Raw genomic sequence first — 18,295 nt, forward strand, 5'->3', positions numbered from 1 at the left:
CACAAATAAGGAACCTGCTTACAGACTGTGAGTGACGAATAAAGTATTTCCCTCTGGACTGGAAAAAAGACAATTGGAAGGGATAAACATGATTGACGTAAGACCCAAAAACCAAAGAAAAGCTGAAGAATATTCTCCTAAGATAGAACATAGGGTGGATCAAATAAAATGGTCAGGTAATTAATGCAGATTTCTTTAGGCTTTAAAAATCAAAAAGGGCAGCCTGAAACAGAGGACTCTGGGTTTACACGGACCATTGCATCTGAAGAACAGCTGTGAATCAAGCTGCATGGCGAAGATTCAAGAAGTGCTTTGCTTTTTTAAGTCCTAGCAATACAGACAACAAATAACCTGAAGGAGACACTGCTGTCTTTTCTCCATCACTACCCCCCACAAATGCTACAAGTTTATTCCTTACACAGGAACAAACATTAAGGCATCTTAAATATGTGGTATTAAAAAGCCCAATCAAGAAACAGGTATGTGCTTTTTAGCACCTATCAAATTTCTTTTCACTAACAGCAACTGTCAGTTAGTCTGGAGATGGAAAGAGAATGCATCTGCTCACTGCAGTGCTAGTAAGAAGTTCCTAATAACGATGCAGATGTTTCCCAATAGAAAGTGGATGGGGTGCCCAGATGTCTTTCATTGTCATATTTTTCCAAGTAGCTTGACAAACCTCAGATGTCAAAAAAAAAAAAAAAAAAGGTCTGTCTCGCCAGCAAAAATAAAAAGCATGTTTGACAAAAAAGCAAACAAAGCAGATCTGTGGAGGCCAGAACTTCATTGGCCTTTGTCCAATTAAGTTAGTATATAATCAGCCACCAAAATATTGCATGGCATTATGTAAACTGAAATGCCGGTCACTCAAATACTAGATTCCTTCAATCGATTTCTCTCACCTTGTGTTCCCTACTGAAGAGTACCTGTTAACTAAAGGAAGACTTCTTTTTGCTTCTTATAGTAAATTTTTGGGACATCAGAAACTTTGAACCTCTGAAATGCTGGAGGTAATAAAAATATATTTTTACTTATTCTTGTCAGGGAAAACTCTGCAAACAGATTAATAAAGAAGACTTGAAATAAATCAAGAATCAACCCTGTGAAAGCAAATTGTGAAATACTGGTAAAATACCAAAGCACAGACTCAAATGCATCTCTTAGCAAATTCACTTGTGATTAGTGATAAAAAAAAACCCCAAACAACATTTATTTGGCTATGAAAAAACCTGAGCAGAAGCCAGTTATGCAGTAGTGCACTTTCAAGCACTGTTAGGGACAAACTATTTACAATAGTTATAAGAATGAATTATATGGTTCCTGTATACTCACTAAGTGTTAGTTAAAATGTAGCATTTCAAAAAAATTAAAAAGATAATCAAACATTTTGTGAACTGGATTTCTGTTGCTATCACAGATCTAAAAAAGATATCCAACACTTTTGCTGAAAAAAAAAAAATCTCTGCTGCTATTAATTATATAATCTGTGATTATATTAATTGTATTTTATTAATAAATCACAGAGCAGAATGAGTTACGCTTTCATTTTAAGATACTTTTCCAGGATTTTCAAAACAGCTTTTGCCCCAGAGCAAATTAAAACAATAGATCTATTTTGAATTACTCTCAGTCTAGAAGTACCAGCTGAATTTTCAATAAATATGTCAGAGCTTTGGTGAACAATAAAGGAAGCCTAAACTGGGTAAACTATAAAGAGATAACAACATGGGAGCAGGAAACAACATTAGGAAAACAAACAAACATACTATATCTGACACTTGGAATGTAGATCAGCTGAGTAATAACACCACTTTCACATGAAAAGGGTCATGTCTGTGAAAGGAGAAACAGAGAAATATTTACCATCTGGAGAAAATCAACTGAATGACATTTGACTCCCAAAAGTACATGGGCGCAAAGGACCAAGTGTCTTGGACTTAACGCATCCGGAAATGTTCAACAACACAATTTTTAAGTTAAGCTTGAGATATTCACTCTATGTTGTGAGAAAACTGAGAAAATATTCATGTTGACCTTAACCCTTGCAGATCAGAATGCAGTTTCTCTTAACCTGAAAAACTGTTCAATATGAGGCATAAAGGATTTGTCAGAGCTTCCTAATCATGCTCAACAGGTGTTTGTTCCCCAGCTCCATATGCTTGGGTTCTGCTGTGGGGGTAGACCACAAGCAAGGCAGCCTGGCCAGCTTGCCTGTATCATTTTCAGATAGGCTGCGGTAGGCATACCAGAGTTCGTACACATAGTTTAGGAAATAAAAAACTCCAGGTGTACTACAGGATCATTTCCTGAGGAACTGTTCTTGCAGAAAAAAAAATGCTTACAGCCTTCCTTTCTGCCCTAAGCAAGTGTAAAAAAACCACACAAAGAATCTTTATCATCAAATCACAGACACTCAAAAAAAACCCAAAATCAAAATCTACATCCAAAAATGGAAGAAGCAAGAGACACTTATTTCTAACTTGAGTCAGTTAGGAAATCCAAGATCTAAGTGAAAAATAAATCCAAGACAAAAAGCACCAAGCGCTACGCACACTCTGTATTATAAGAAATGTAACACAGATGTGATTCAAAGGAAGTATTTATGTTGTGTTTTCAACTGCTTTCAGTTGTGAAAATCATAGCTTCTCAAGTTCTCAAAAATGAAATCATTACCTTCACAATTTTTTTCAACAATCCAAAAATCTTTCCCTATTGGGTAAAATAATTTCTTAAAGACTTACATTTCAAAAACATTTTAATAAAGTTGTGACTATGTCATTTATTCAAGCTTCTTCTGTAAACTGGCTTCTCAGGGATTGCTTCTTGCCTTTTTCCTGATGAGCTTTCCAGGATAACTCCGCCCATATTAAAACACAACAGTAAATGTCCCCAGCACCATGTTGCTAAGCCATATTCAACATCTGGAACAGCACAGCTGTAGGCAGCAAGACAAGCCACAGACCCAGCCCTGAAGTAAGTGAGCCTAGGAGTGTCATTACCTGTTACTGCTATGAAAACACAAGGAAGAATCAGAGTCTATTCGGCTGGCTGAAGGAGTACTAGAGACACAGAAAGGCAGGCCTTTCTGCTTCCAGAAAGGTTTGTTGGTTTGGGCTTTTTTTTCCATTTTAAAGCGCACACTACCTTAAAACTACAACCCCTGAGGAAGGCCAGCCTTTTTTAAATTATTACTTTTATTTTTATTATTATTTTCTCCCCAATAAAACTCCTTCAGAGGCCAGCAAGGCCTGCAGAATCTGGCAGAGAGGTCTGCAATCATTCCCAGTGGTATTGCTCATGCTGCTTTCAGAGCTTCCATGGAACATTCTCAGTGGCTTCTTCTCTTCCCTAGAGTCCTCTCCAATCTACCTGCTTAAGTAGCTCTTTCTTACCACACAGAGCTGCTGGGAGAGGCGGAAGGTGACACAACTCAGCATGCCATCGCTTGTGACGTTGCTAGACAAATGATCCTTTGATTTTGAGACAAATCTGCTCCCAGCACCAGGCTGCCAGAGAAGCCACTAGCTGGAACTGTTTGCATGCACCACTTAGCCACATGGCCCATTTTTCCTGGTAGCTGGACAGACAGAGCATCTTACACATCTAGTCCAAACTGAGCCCTGGAGGCTTGTCCTGAATCATGAGTTCATCCCCACTCAGTCAAATGTTGTAAAAAGAAATGGATCTTCTCAACTGTAAGTATAGCACTTTGCAGCACAATTGAAATACTGTCAAGACTGAATGTAGGAATAGATACCAAATTGGTAAAACTATGATAGCATTAACTGTCACATGAAAGGAAAAACACAAGCCCAAAAACTTACGAGACACTTCAGGGCAGGAAACAAACCTGTCACTGTCACACCACTCTTTGACTTTTGTAAATAATTAGCAGTGTTATTACTTTCTGTTGCCTTAGCATTGCTAACAGATTTATATTCATTAGTCATCTAGCTATGCCACCCTGGTCTGGGATAAACCTGCTCTCTGGCATGCACACCACTCTAGCTTTTCAGATGAAGCAGCCTGCTTGTTATCCATGTGGAGCCTTAAGACTCCAAAGGCTACACCAGAGCCCTTACTTGTGCCTCTCCTTCAGAGATGTCCTCAGACTTTTCCAGAGAATTTTTAAAAAAAAAGGCACTGCCAATCATGCTGCTAAAGAAGACACACAAACAAAAAGCTTTCCTTGGCTATTTGCAAAGGTACAGGCCAGTAAAGCTCTTCATCGCTTTCTGGGTTTTCTTCCCAAACCACACCGTATTTGACAGAGCCTAAGAGGTTTCCCACAGGTCAGCCTCTCCCCATCACTATGGCAGGAGAATCCAGCTTCCCTTAGATAGCAATTCTCTTTTTTCCCAACTCAAATTGCAGACTCGGACTTGCATATCTTTTAATAACCGCTAGAATCCTAACTATCTTGACTATCTTATCCCATGTTATTAGACTACTTGAAAGATTAGGCAAGGCATTCTGGTAAAAAAAAACAACACACTGTTTTCATAGCAAACAACAGCTGGGTCATATTGTTACTCTGCAGTGCTTTACCATTGCATTTTGGAAAGATTTACACACTTCTGTAACCCAGAAATGGATCTGAAGAAACTCTGTATACTGGGAGCAAAATTAACTGCAAGGATGGTGTTCTCACGTTAGTAATTTGCACGTGCATTCCTGTCAGCTCTGGTTGCCCAATACTGTGTCATCTCACATAAGACAGACAAGGTACGTTTACTGCTACTTAATGTCTGTGCAGCACTTTAGAGTAACAAACGGAAGTATTCAGTGAACTCCAGGGGACATCTTGATGCAGTACACACAGTAAAGCAAGAGTTATCACGCAGCAATCCCATGCAGCCCTCGTAAAGGCAACGTGCCAGACAGTCTCTGCAAGCATCCAAATTGCTCATTGAAAGTACACAAGATCACTTTTCTTTCTCCTTTATCATAAAGCAGGGGTGACTACGTAATATCCAGAAATTTTCAAACATACAAACTGAATTACGTTGTGTAGTTCCCCCTTTAGTTTGGATTCTTATCTATTCCTGCATTGCTAAAATCTTTCTAAAACTCACTGAGTGATGAACTCATTAAAACCAGGTATGCCAATAGTAAGAAATGCCAATACTGCAGAAAACTTAGGGGAAAAAATACAGCAATAGTCATATGGTACAAAAATTATGATTTTGTATTATGATACAAAGTGCCATATTTGGATTCATTTTCCAATAAAAGACATAGGTTAAAAACATCAACTGTAGAACGCAGAATGACTTTAAAAGGATCTTTTCTTTCCATTAGTATCTTGGTGCTTTCTTAGTATCCAATTACAGTACTAAAGTAGTACAATGTGTATGTAAAACACATAAACAAGAATAAACAAGTATCAGCCCCCGCAAGCTGTAGGAGGATTTATTTCCTCATGTTCCTGACCTCTAATTCACATAAACTCATCTTGACAAGGCAGCTCTTCTGCTTCCAATTAGTGTGTTTTTTCAGACAAGACTGTTCTGGTACATACTCTGTTTGACAGCATGAGGAGCGCATGGCTGGGGAAGGGCAGATGACTGGAATAATCCCTGGAACCGCTGAGGAACACCACCCTCTGCTCTTTGCTACCTTACCCAGCCAACTTCCCAGAATTTTTAACCATCTCATATGTGTCTTTCTTATCAAGCTCAGCACTAGAAATGAGCTACTTCTCACCTGAACTAGGGAGCTCAGCTCTACAACGCTGTCCAGCACTTGTGACCTTTATGGTTACACAGTATCACAGTATGTTTGGGATTGGAAGGGACCTCATAAGATCATCTAGTCCAATCCCCCCTGCTGGAGAAGGAATGCTTAGGTGAGGTCGCACAGGAACATGTCCAGGCGGGTTTTGAATGTCTCCAGAGAAGGAGACTCCACAACCTCCCTGGGCAGCCTGTTCCAGCGCTCTGTCACCCTTACCGAGAAGAAGTTTTTTCTCAAATTTAAGTGGAACCTCTTGTGTTCCAGCTTGATCCCATTACCCCTTGTCCTATCATTGTTTGCCACCGAGAAGAGCCTGGCTCCATCCCCATGGCACTCACCCTTTATATATTTATAAATATTAATGAGGTCCCCCCTTAGCCTCCTCTTCTCCAAACTAAAGAGACCTAGCTCCCTCAGCCTTTCTTCATAAGGGAGGTGCTCCATTCCCTTAATCATCTTCGTTGCCCTACGCTGGACCCTCTCCAGCAGTTCCCTGTCCTTCTTGAAATGAGGGGCCCAGAACTGGACACAATATTCCAGATGTGGGGGCAGAGGTAGGGGACCTAAAAGATGACGAGGGTTGGAAGCGTATTCCAGTTCGGCGTCACAGGCAGCCCCTCTCCCTGCCTGCTATGTCTCCCTAGGTGCCCCTCCATAATAGGTTTGAGGCCCTGGATCTTGAAGAAGAGGTAGTTGAGGAGGTGGTGCCAAGCCTACCTACAAGATCACATAGGAAGACGCGGTTGACTTCACAACTTAAGACTGCCTCTGATAAGAAAGAAGGGTGATTGTAATAGGAATAGGAAATTCCCTTCTGAAAGGAACAGAGGGCCCAATATGCAGAGCTGACCCTCATCTTAGGGAAGTTTGTAGTCTACCTGGAGCCCGGATCAAGGATATCGCTAGAGAGCTCCCCAAAACTCGTGCACCCGACAGACTACTACCCGCTGCTGGTCTTCCAGACAGGAGAAAGCTGCTTCCCGTAGTCTGAGGGGAATGAAGAACTTTTTCAAGGCCTTGGGAAGGATGGTGAAAGACTCAGGGGCTCAAGTGATCTTCTCTTCACTCCTTCCATCTTCAAGGGACGATGTGGGATGGAATAGGAAAATTCAGTCGCTAAATGGTTGGCTCAAAGACTGGTGCTACAGGCAGGGCTTTGGATTTTTTGATAATGGTTGGTTTTATAAGACTGGTTAACCTGTATTAATATAATCCTTGCTTTCAAAGCTTCTCCTGACCTCCCACCTCAAACAATGGGAATGAAACTGGCAGCAGGAGAGGAAATCTTGGCAAGAGCTACTTGTTCTTTCACTGTATTTTTATCTGACACTATGACTCTCATTTTGGGAATCAGGCTGCTCTGAAAAGCATCATCTCCAGTGAGTTACTGGAGCTACTGAGAGCCAACAAGTACACAAAACCAGCTCCAGTGACCTCCGTGCTGAGGGAAGGCATGGAGTGCTGGCTGGTGTATACCAATACAGACAAAGCACCATGGTTAGCACCTCCTTATTCATCAGAAACAAAGGTAAGTCCTACAAGATGCTCCTCTTTGACAGGACACCAGATCTATCCATTATGCTGGACATGAGCTGAAAAGGCACACAGTGTGGTCCTTACCTTGCCATGTCTTCATGTCTTTGGAGATTACTTTAAGAATACTATCTGTAAATGACACAGGCTCCCTTCACATGGCAACAGTTATTATCTTTTTTATTGAGAAACTGGATAACCGTTGGAAAGGTTGCAAGTTGCATGTACTGATCTTTCTCCATTTTTTCAATTTTCCCTTCATACAGATTGCTGTGTTTTACTACTCTGATTTTAGTTGCCTGTGGTTGGAATCAAACCTTTATTCTTGGTTTTATTTAAGAAAAATTTTCCTTTGTTATTGCCAAGAACTGAAGATGACTTAAACAGATGGATGTCTCTACTCCCATCATTAGTCATTTGCATGTGCATTCCTGTCAGCTCTGGTTGCCCAATACTGTGTCATCTCACATAAGACAGACAAGGTAAGTTTACTGCTACTTATTGTCTGTGCAGCACTTTAGAGGAACAAACGGAAGTAGTCAGTGAACTCCAGGGGACATCTTGATGCAGTACACACAGTAAAGCAAGAGTTATCACGCAGCAATCCCATCATTAGGAGGTACGTGCAACCTCTCTGACACAGACAGAGCATGTAAGTCACTTTCTAGCACCTTTTGATCCAATCCTGCTCACGTTTCTTTCTTAAAAAAATTATACAAGCTTTTTCTCACATAAGAAGTCTGGATTTTCTTTTACTCCTACGTATTCCGGAGCAACAGGTTAAAGCCTGCATAGCAGAGACTATGGATCTTATATTTATGTTTAATTTTATAATTAGGTGCCTACCACGAATGGACTCCTTCCCCAAGCGCTGCACCACTCTGAACCTCAGCTTTTGTATCACAGCCTCACTGACAAGCAGTATAGCAGGTCTAAAGCAGTGCACTTCATGAATATAATTTCTTGAATATACGTGGAATATAATCTCAATACATTTACTAACCCTTAGGACTCTTTTTATAATAAGGGATGATCTTTTTAAAATGATGTCTCTGTTTACACTGCCAGATGCTGTCCTGAGGAGCCCCATACCCCTGAGGCCCCAGAAGAAGTCAGGACAATGGAGGAGTCTTGCCTTGGTTGAGGAGGACTGGGTTAGGGACCAGTTAAGCAATCTGGACATTCATAAATTCATGGGTTCAGATGGGATGCACCTGTGGGTTCTGAGGGAGCCGGCTGAAGTCACTGCTAGGCCACTCTCCGTTATCTTTGCTAAGTCATGCGAAATCGGAGAGGTGCCTGAGGACTGGAGGAAAGAAAATGTCACTTCACTCTTCAAAAAGGGCAGGAAGGAGAACCCAGGTAACTACACACCGGTCAGCCTCACCTCCATCCCTGGAAAGCTGATGGGACAACTTATCCTTAGCATCGTCTCAAGGCATATCAAGGATAAGAGGATCATTAGGGGCAGTCAACATGGCTTCACCAAGGGGAAGTCATGCTTAACCAACTTCATAGGCTTCTATGAGGAGATAACCAGGTGAATAGGTGATGGTAAAGCAGTGGATGTGGTCTATCTTGATTTCAGTAAAGCATTTGACACAGTCTCCCACAGCATCCTCACAGCTAAACTGAGGAAGCGTGGACTGGACGATCCGGTAGCAAGGTGGACTGTAAACGGCTGAAGAAGCCAGAGAGCTGTGGTCAATGGGCCATAGTTGGAGGCCTGTAACCAGTGGAGTGCCTCAAGGATCGGTACTGGGACCAGTACTATTACATACGTTCATCAACAACTTGGATGAGGGAATAGAGTGCACTGTCAGCAGGTTTGCTGATGACACCAAACTGGGAGAAGTGGTTGACATGCCAGAAGGCTGTGCTGCCATCCAGTGAGACCTGGACAGGCTGGAGAGCTGGGCAGGGAAAAATTTAATGAAATATAACAAGGGCACATATAGAGTCTTGCATGTGGGCAAGAACAACTCCAGGTACCAGTATAAGTTGGGGAATGACCTGCTGGAGAGCAGTATAGGGGAAAGGGATCTGGGGGTCCTAGTGGACAGCAGGATGACCATGAGCCAGCACTGTGCCCTTACGGCCAATAAGGCCAATGGTGCCCTGGGGTGTATTAGAAGGGGGGTGGTTAGTAGGTCCAGAGAGGCTCTCCTTCCCCTCTACTCTGCCCTGGTGAGACCATATCTGGAATATCGTGTCCAGTTCTGGGCCCCTCAGTTCCAGAAGGACAGGGGGAACTGCTGGAGAGAGTCCAGCGCAGGGCAACAAAGATGATTAAGGGAGTAGAGCATCTCCCTTATGAGGAAAGGCTGAAGGAGCTGGGTCTCTTTAGCTTGGAGAAGAGGAGACTGAGGCGTGACCTCATTAATGTTTATAAATATGTAAAGGGTGAGTGTCACGAGGATGGAACCACGCTCTTCTCAGTGACAACCAATGACAGGACAAGGGGCAACGGGTGCAAACTGGAACACAGGAGGTTGCGCTTAAATTTGAGAAGAAACTTCTTCTCAGTGACGGTGACAGAGCACTGGAACAGGCTGCCCAGGGAGGCTGTGGAGTTTCTTTCTCTGGAGGCTTTCAAAACCCACCTGGACACCTTCCACCTCATCTAGGTGTTCCTGCTCTGGTGGGGGGAATGGACTAGATGATCTTTCGAGGCCCTTTCCAATCTCTACCATTCTCTGACTCTTTGATTCTATGAGCATTTGACACATGCAAATGCTTTATGCATATTAACTCAACCTTTAATGTAGACCAATTATTACATCAATTTTGAAAGGTCAAAGCTTGATAATGAATATGCCAGGAAACACCCAGCTACCTCACTGCCTCCTCAATTTCTGGACACAGTGACCACCACTGTTCAAAAGGTTTTTAATGAATGAGAGGTAACGGACAAGAGTTGGAACACAGGAAATTCCAATTAGATGGTAGGAACTAAATAAAAAAAAAAAATCATAGTGAGGGTGTTCAAACACTGGAACAGGGGCCCAGAAAGGTAATGGGATCTCCATCCTTGGAAATACTGAAAACACAACTGCTGAGTTACTGTGCTTTGATTCTATGAAACGCTGCATCACAGAGGCCAAGCAGATAGGTCCACAAAGGGAAATGAGAGATGTCCCAAAAGACAGTATCTAATTCACAGTCTACAGACAAGCACCTTAATTTTTATCCATTCACATCACTAATTTTGGATGCTTATCTAAGGAAGAATTGGATTTATTTTTTTTTCCTGAAGCTGGATGTAAATAACTGCTCATATGAAGATATTAGCATTCATCACTGAGCTCTGGCAACTAATTGCTAAATAGCATCTCCAGCACATTAGTGGAAGTACATGACATCAAGTTGACTTAATGAGCAGGAAAACCGGCTCACTAAGCCAATTCCTTAGCCAACTGTCCAGTCTTCCTGTAGGTCTCTGGTGACAGATAGCATTCAAAAAAGAGAGGAGAGACAGGAAATACTAAACCCAAGACACTTTCCAAGTACAAGATGAATCCCAAACTACACCTGAGGACAAGTTGGCCACGCCCAACTATGAACTTCAAGGAGAAAGAAAGCAGATCTGAAAACTAATTATGGGCTAGACCTCATACGAAAGCCTACAGAAGACACACATCCTGGGCCATGTTTACCACAGGGCATTCTGAGTTGAGACCAAAGCAACAGTGGCTCTGCACATCCAATAATATACGTAGCTGCTTGGTTATATTTTGTGATAATGAGTTGATATTACAGTTATACTGACTGATACTGATATCCAAGCGAGTGAGGTAGAATCTAGTTCAGGTTACGCCTAAACATGCTGAGAGTACACTTCTCTCTGCAAGCAAACACATGCTCAAACCCTTGGAGAGAGCTGTATTACATTGCAGTCAAAGATATTACTCATCTACTTTGATTTATAGAAGTGCATGATGGTTTTCTCATCATTTTTCCTCCCACTTCATCTCTTCCTTAGATCACTTTTCTTTTTACCTCATGTATTTTAAATACATTCATCACCAATAGTCATTTGCCTTTGTTTGGAAAAGTACTTTGTTGACTACCTTTCCTTTGATTAAGCAAACTCTTACCTGAAAAAAATAAAACAAACCAACCTAACCCAACAAACAATCAATCAAGAACTTCAATTAATCATATTGATTTTGTTTTATAGAAGACAGCTGAAAGCAAAAGCTCTAGCAGTTCTGGATAAAGAGAAAGGATGTCTTCAGACGAACACATACACAGGTTATTGCCACCAATGCAACTTTGGCAAGAATTCCTATATTGTACCAGAGCATGTTGCAAGATGTCATGTACTAAGTCTCCAGAGAAATCAGTTCCATCTTTCCTGTTATTGCTGATTCCCAAACATGTGTGGTGTCCTGTGGAGTATGTAAAATATCCTCCCTCGGAACATAGGTTATGAGAAATTATGCTGAGAAAGAGTTCAGACACCTTCTGTCATGACAACATCTCTAAGTAATACGAATGTGCCTGGGGAAGAGCTGAGGGAGGTCTCCGAGCAGGCAATAGTCTTCCCATTCTTCTGCCTTCTGTTCCAGGGTTTCATTTCCCAGCAACCAGGAGTAACTCCCAAATAATTTCTTCCTCCTACATGTTTCCCACCTGGGACAAAGACACTTGAACCCTGTGCCATGGCAACACCATCAGCCACACAAGCACTTGGGTTCTTTAGGGAAAATGAAAATTCTGAAAGGAAGCTGGGAGATAAAGGCTCCTATTCCTTGTATCCCTTGTGTTCTGTTAGGAAATAATTACAAAAGTACTTTAATCTGAATTGCTCTCCGGGTGAAAACTTTTGGGTACATTTAACAACCTGCGTAACTTCCAAGCTTAAGGTTGGATGTCATCATTATACCATATGAAAAGAAAGTGCACATAAAAAAATAAGAAATGAATGCACAGGAGGAAAGATAAATCGAACTCTCTGTGATCAGCTCAAGCAGAGTGTGATCCAAAACCTGCCTCATCAGCCTCCTAACATAAATCTGAGTCATCTCACCAATTACAGTGGACTTGGATGAGGCTTTTACGTTTCTCAGAAATACATTTTTGATTTTATTTTACCATACACCTGAGCCTGACTCAGCAGGACTTGCAGAGAAGGCCTCCTGAGTGCAAATTTCATTCTAAACTCTACAGTTCTTTGTCTGTTTCTATTGTTTCTTGAATGCTTTCAAGGAATAAGGTTAATGATCACACATCTCACTGATGTTTGTCAGCTTATTAACAAAGGAGAACAGATTCTTTTCATCCCGGCCAGACAGAATGATATCATCACCAGTCTTTCAAAACCTTCCAACTCAGGCTTGTCCAGAAAGCATTTCTTTAAATGCTTAAGTGAAAAGATATTTTAGTGATAAAAGCTTAAAGATTAACTTAAATGATGTTTTAACATGACAGCTTCATACATTCTTCCATTTTTTTCAGTCCTGTATGCTCATTCTCTGTCCCCCAGACCCTTCTCCCCCAATATGAAGTCACAGATCACCAGTGTCTTTACAATCAAGACTTAAATTACCGGGGAAGCCAAGCTTACAAACTGTCATGCCAGGGCAATCTGTTACAGAAAAGCAGTTAGGAGACAACCATGCATATTTACACCTATGAAGAACTCTAGAGGTCATCTGGCTCTATGATAGGATTCCCAGACTATACCTAACCAGATGCTCATCCCAGATGTTTAAAAACAAATGCCCAGTGTCTTTAAAAAAAGAGTCTCATAAGCTCTACTACTGCATCCTCCTGGCCTGGGCACACCCTTCTTCCTGAGCATTGACACTCATGCAGAAGGTAGAGCATTTTCCACTCCTCAGATTTGTGACCCTATAGAGTGGTCAAATGCTACAACACAGCATATGCTGGGTGGCATCCTGCAAACTGCTGACCCACAAGGTATGTCCACGTTAGCAGAGGATGTATAGCAACTACTTAAAATATTTTCAGAAATAGTGTAGAGCCTTGCAGAAGTTGTCTTCATGAAAGAGTATCAGACAAGGATGATAATACTCAAGTAGTAACACTTCATAAGAGGTTATTCTCTAAGCAGCTCACTCACTTTAGTCTAAAAATAACCATTTGGTAGGCTAAATGCTGCAACCCATCATAGCTGAAACTAGTTCCCCCCTTTTCAGACTGCCAGAGTAATGGATGTCCAGAGGCTGTTTGCTGTGGAAATAGTACCTCCCCTCCTCCCCCCATGCATCTATCACCTTTTCCCAACCTGAAGAGATTCATTAGGATTGCTGGCCTAAGTCCTCACTGTCAGTAAATACATTTCTGTTTCTCCTCCAGCACAAGTCAAAGGAATGCATTCTGCAACAGCTGGAAATTTCTAGGCAATTCTGAGAGCCACATATTTCTCTGTATTCCTACCAAGCTCAGTGAGAAGGTCCTCTGCAGTCTGAGCAGCCTGTCTTGACTTACTGTCACTTGCTGTAAGCATATACCTGTTAATTTGTAGTCTGCCACCAGGATCATGATGCACTTCTGAGCACAGATAGAAGTTTTCAATCATTTTCTCAAATTTAGACAAAAATTGGGGCTGTACATGTATTTTGAAAATGTGGTATGGTAATTCTTGTTCCACCTCCTTCAACATTATGAGCTGACAGTTTTCACATGCTTTTCTCTATGACTCCTGTCTGATCCGGTTCTTCACAAGGAAGAATAATCAAGAGTCTTGTCTGTTCTCAGGGGAGAAATCCACTTGACATTTGTTGATGCCATGTCACATCCTGCTATCTTTAAGTGGTTTTCAATAGCCAGGACTTCCCAGGAGGGGCCTTGGCTGCTGTCCTGCAAAAGACAAAGTTTCCTCTGTCCAGAAGAACTAACCTGAGCTCAGGACTTCAAACCAGCAAACAGGCTTACCCAGTGCAATGGAGACAGCAGCTACCAATTAGGGGTTTTTGGTTGGTTGGTTTTGGTTTTTTTTTTGTTGTTTTGTTTTTAAGGATTTTAAGATTAACTGGTCAGGACCTACTACTATTTGCATGTCCCGACATTGCCTCACATTAGCAGAAGAAAGATGAGGTTCCAAGAGATACAGTAAAATGAGATCCTTTGAATTAGCAGACCAATTACCCACAAAATATAAATAACCATTTCTGGCACTGGTCTGTCAAAATGTGGAAAATTATCCACATTTCCCTGATACCTAAGGATGAGAGCATAGAAGATGGGCCATTTTATAAGCATAATACAACCACCAAGCATTCAGGACAGTTTATACGCAACAGATCTTGTTCACACCAGAATGACTGAAAAGAGTGGGGTATAAAAAGGCAATAATCAACAAAGCGTTCCTTCAAGGAGTCTGAATTGTGTGCGCATACCCACAAAGAACACAGACCCCCACCAGTTTAAAGGATATCTGTACCATTTTTTTAAAAGGTTCAGCTTCTGGTATATTTTCCTAGCTCCTTAACTTGAGAGAAGATGAAATTTTTTTTTTTTTAAAAAAAGGAAAAAGAAAGAAGAAAAAAAAGAAAAAGTACTATCACTCTATAACTTCACTTTTCTTTCTGAAATACCCACGTGTCTTTTCATCTTCTGCTACGTGTCTTGAGGGGCTTATTTGAAAGAGGTAAAAAATAAAAATAAGACTATTTAAGCATTTCTGTATGTGAAGACCAAGGCCTACCCATATACGTTAACAGGTTTGTAATCCCACAGCATTTCTCAAAAGAATGAGGCAGGATTTCCCATCTAATTTCTTGAGTGTTTCATGCAATGCACTTCTAAGGAAATCAACCTCTACACAAAGTTAATGATGACAACAATACAGTGGTGCATGCGATATGCCATCGTTCCTGAAAGAGGCTACAGACAACTGCAAAGAGGAATCAGCAGAGGGTACTGCTTCAGGGGTAGGGTTATGTTGCTGCAAAAGTGGGAAGGCTAAACCCATGCTGATCAATAGCTTGAGGCATCCTAATGCCTTCTCCAGAAACCCAGATTTATGGTTCCCACCTTTCTAAGAAAGCTCACTGAAACTTTATCACAAATAAGTGCAATAAAACAAAAAGAGGAGAAACAAACAAAACAAGATATGTGTGTTTATATCTGAGAACACAGTACATGAAGCAATAAATCCTCCACTGTGTTGCGATTGTTGCTAGGATATTGATCTTAAGATGGTAGTTTTCCTGTCTAACCGTGGTCTGACTCTGCCAGTCCAGCAGACGAAGTGGTTTCAATGTAGAAACATAGCAGTGAGCCCATTGCCACTACCACAAAGGCTTATTCAGCATTGTTCAGTCAATCACACAACAGAGGTGCAAAAGCCACATTTGAATGACCTTGTTTAGATACCAAAAGCAAAGTACCTGTGGCAGTACAGGTTTCAGAGAAAACCTGGGTCAATTAGCCTACATATTTCAGACTGCTGCTGGTCCCCAAGCCTACTGTGATATCCCTGTGCCATGGTGCAATTGGCAGCACAGACTTATCTTCTAAAGGCTAATAAAAGCCTGATAGGATTTTATTCTAAATCGCTGACAATTCCTACCTGCTTTTTCAGAGACAAAACTCCTAAACCACACTAAACAATTAAAACCCACATGGACTGGGAATGGGGCACTGCTTGCTTCCTCTCTAATATTTGTATCTAATTCTAGTTCCCTGTGTTGTACATAGTTCTTCCCGTTCTTCTCAAACCCATTTAAGCTCCAAGAACACGTTAACCAAAAAACAAACAGGAAGTTGGGAAGCTGAGAGAAAAAAAGGCAGAGCTCTAAAGGGAGCTGCTCTTTCATACACAGACCATAATGTCAAAAACCTCAATGTTAACTATAAAATACGTTGGTTTGTGAAGATTTGTGTAATATTAAAAGCGGGGTGGAAGCAAATGGATTAAACTACACGATAATTGTTCTCAGATGGACAAACCACAGTATCTTCAAGACAGAGGGGAATCCTTGGATGTGTCAAAATATAGTCAATGAAGACAACTGCTTTCAAACTGCATTAATTGCAACCAGGAGAAGAGGAAAAACAGTAACAGTCATGGCACAATTTAGCTATTACTCAGAAAGAAATCAGACCCAAATTTTAAAGAGAAGTTGTATAGACAGGTAAGCCTTAATAACAACTTAGAATATTAAAGTCATACGAGTATTTCTATTAACATCTTGTGTCGCACAGTATCTTACCAACTTATGTAATGCTCAGAATTGTTTCTGCTTAAATCAGTACAAACTTTGTCCTCCGTTTAAGGAGGGGAAAATAAAAGCAAACATTTTGCAGCATTTCTTGAACAGGACACCTCATGGCTAAGTTCTGTTCTACATGAATGCACATGTGCACTGCTCTTGGGCAGAGAAACTGCCTATATGACTGATGGCATATTTCAGCAAAACATCTAAACACTTTCTTTTCAAACAGCTCCATCAGAACTGCCTCTTTCTGCCTGGAATAGGCTTGCAAACAAGCACACAGGGGTACTGTACCTTCTCTATGGACATCAGGGAGCATATCAGTGGGATGTTGTGCTACTGCTGATCGCCTGTAAACCATGTGGATTCTTCCCTTTTCCTCTTCCATTTGCTTTCCTCTTTCCAAAGGTTCGATGAAGTATTCATCCTTATTAGTTCTTATCATTCCAGCCTGGTGAGAAAGACAGAAAGCATGCCTGTATGTCATTTGAGAGCCTAAAGACCCGGCCTGATGCTTTTAAAACCAGAATCAAGTGAGGTGAAACAAACTACTCAACATATTACTGTACTGTAAGAATCAAATTACCATTCGATTTCCTTTTCACTGACTTCCTGCCAGAGGAGATATCCCTCTGAACTGTGGGGATGTTCATCTGGCGAAGGCCAACATTCAAAGGCATTAAGAAAAAATCTTGCATGAGCATGAGATACATCACTCCCTTCAAAACCCAACTAAGACCAAAGTCAGGTAGGAGTTTACCATTTTTATGTCATGCACAGCTATTTTGTCATCTCTGTATGGCATGCTATGTACTGTAATGTTCTGCTAATCCTTAACTCATATATATTCTGAACCCCTTATGGCTCAGGTTTTTTACTTCATTAAAATCAGTAGAAGGCATATAGTTTCCCACTTAAACGAACACCTACTGTTCCATCCTCTATCTAGCTATCGACAGTTACTCAAAATCCTTTCCCTTTAAGTCTTCTGCCTGCAAAAGCTGTGGGACAGGTTTGCAGACCAGGCAGATTAACCTGGTGATCACTACAATTAAACTCACTGGACTAAGTCACACCTGCACAAGTCCAGTTCAAGTGAAGGCAGACTCATGCTCAGGAAGAAAAAGATTCTTTGCTGGCACTTGAATATACATCACAGTAAATAACAGTAAAGGAAATCTGACAATACACTTAAGGAAACAGTCACTTTAAAAACTCTACTTAAATCTAAGGGTGGCAAGATTACACTCCTTCAGGCACAGCCAGTGAAAGCAAGAACATCATGTAGGGGAAAATGGACTCAGAATATTTGAAAATACAGGAAAACACCAATGGCATATATATTTTGAGGAATCTGCAAATTATTATCACTATATTATCATGTTTACATAAAATTTAGCAGAGCAACTACTAACAAGCATTATCCTTATGACCTTCCTTTTATACAATGTTCTTCTTGCAAGTAAGCAATAAATTGATGGCTCCCAGAGCACTTCGAATGCAACCACAGGTATGTACAAACTATGAAGTTTAAAAAAAAAAAAAAAAGAAAGTCTGATGGAACAGACAAGGTCCGCTACCCGAACCTAGTGACCACACCCATATCTGGATTTTGGAAGTACTTTTGTGCTCTCAATGGCTGAAAATGCAGCCCCTGCTCAAGCCATAGAAGCTAAACCCTCAAATAGGGGTCTTGTTTCTTCTAAGATATGTAGAAGGTCTCAGGAAGGCACAGTTGTGGCCAGAGGTTCCTGCATCAGGCCTTGGAAGAGCTTATGGACTGTAGAGGCTACACAAGATGGGTGCGCATCACAAAATTTTAACAAAGGAGACAATCC

General features: G+C 41.1%; 1 protein-coding gene across 8 annotated transcripts in view; it reads right to left on the bottom strand.

The window, feature by feature from the left end:
• Nucleotides 1–18,295, bottom strand: part of ADAMTS3 (ADAM metallopeptidase with thrombospondin type 1 motif 3) — a 164,529-nt gene that overhangs the window by 69,284 nt on the left and 76,950 nt on the right. For all 8 annotated transcript variants that reach the window (XM_065061654.1, XM_065061649.1, XM_065061650.1 and 5 more), the window contains one exon: nucleotides 16,752–16,908. In XM_065061654.1, coding sequence (XP_064917726.1) covers nucleotides 16,752–16,908 — 157 coding nt within the window. The remainder of the gene's footprint in view (nucleotides 1–16,751; nucleotides 16,909–18,295) is intronic.

This window comes from Columba livia, chromosome 4 (assembly GCF_036013475.1).
Source record: "Columba livia isolate bColLiv1 breed racing homer chromosome 4, bColLiv1.pat.W.v2, whole genome shotgun sequence".
Lineage (NCBI taxonomy): Eukaryota > Metazoa > Chordata > Aves > Columbiformes > Columbidae > Columba > Columba livia.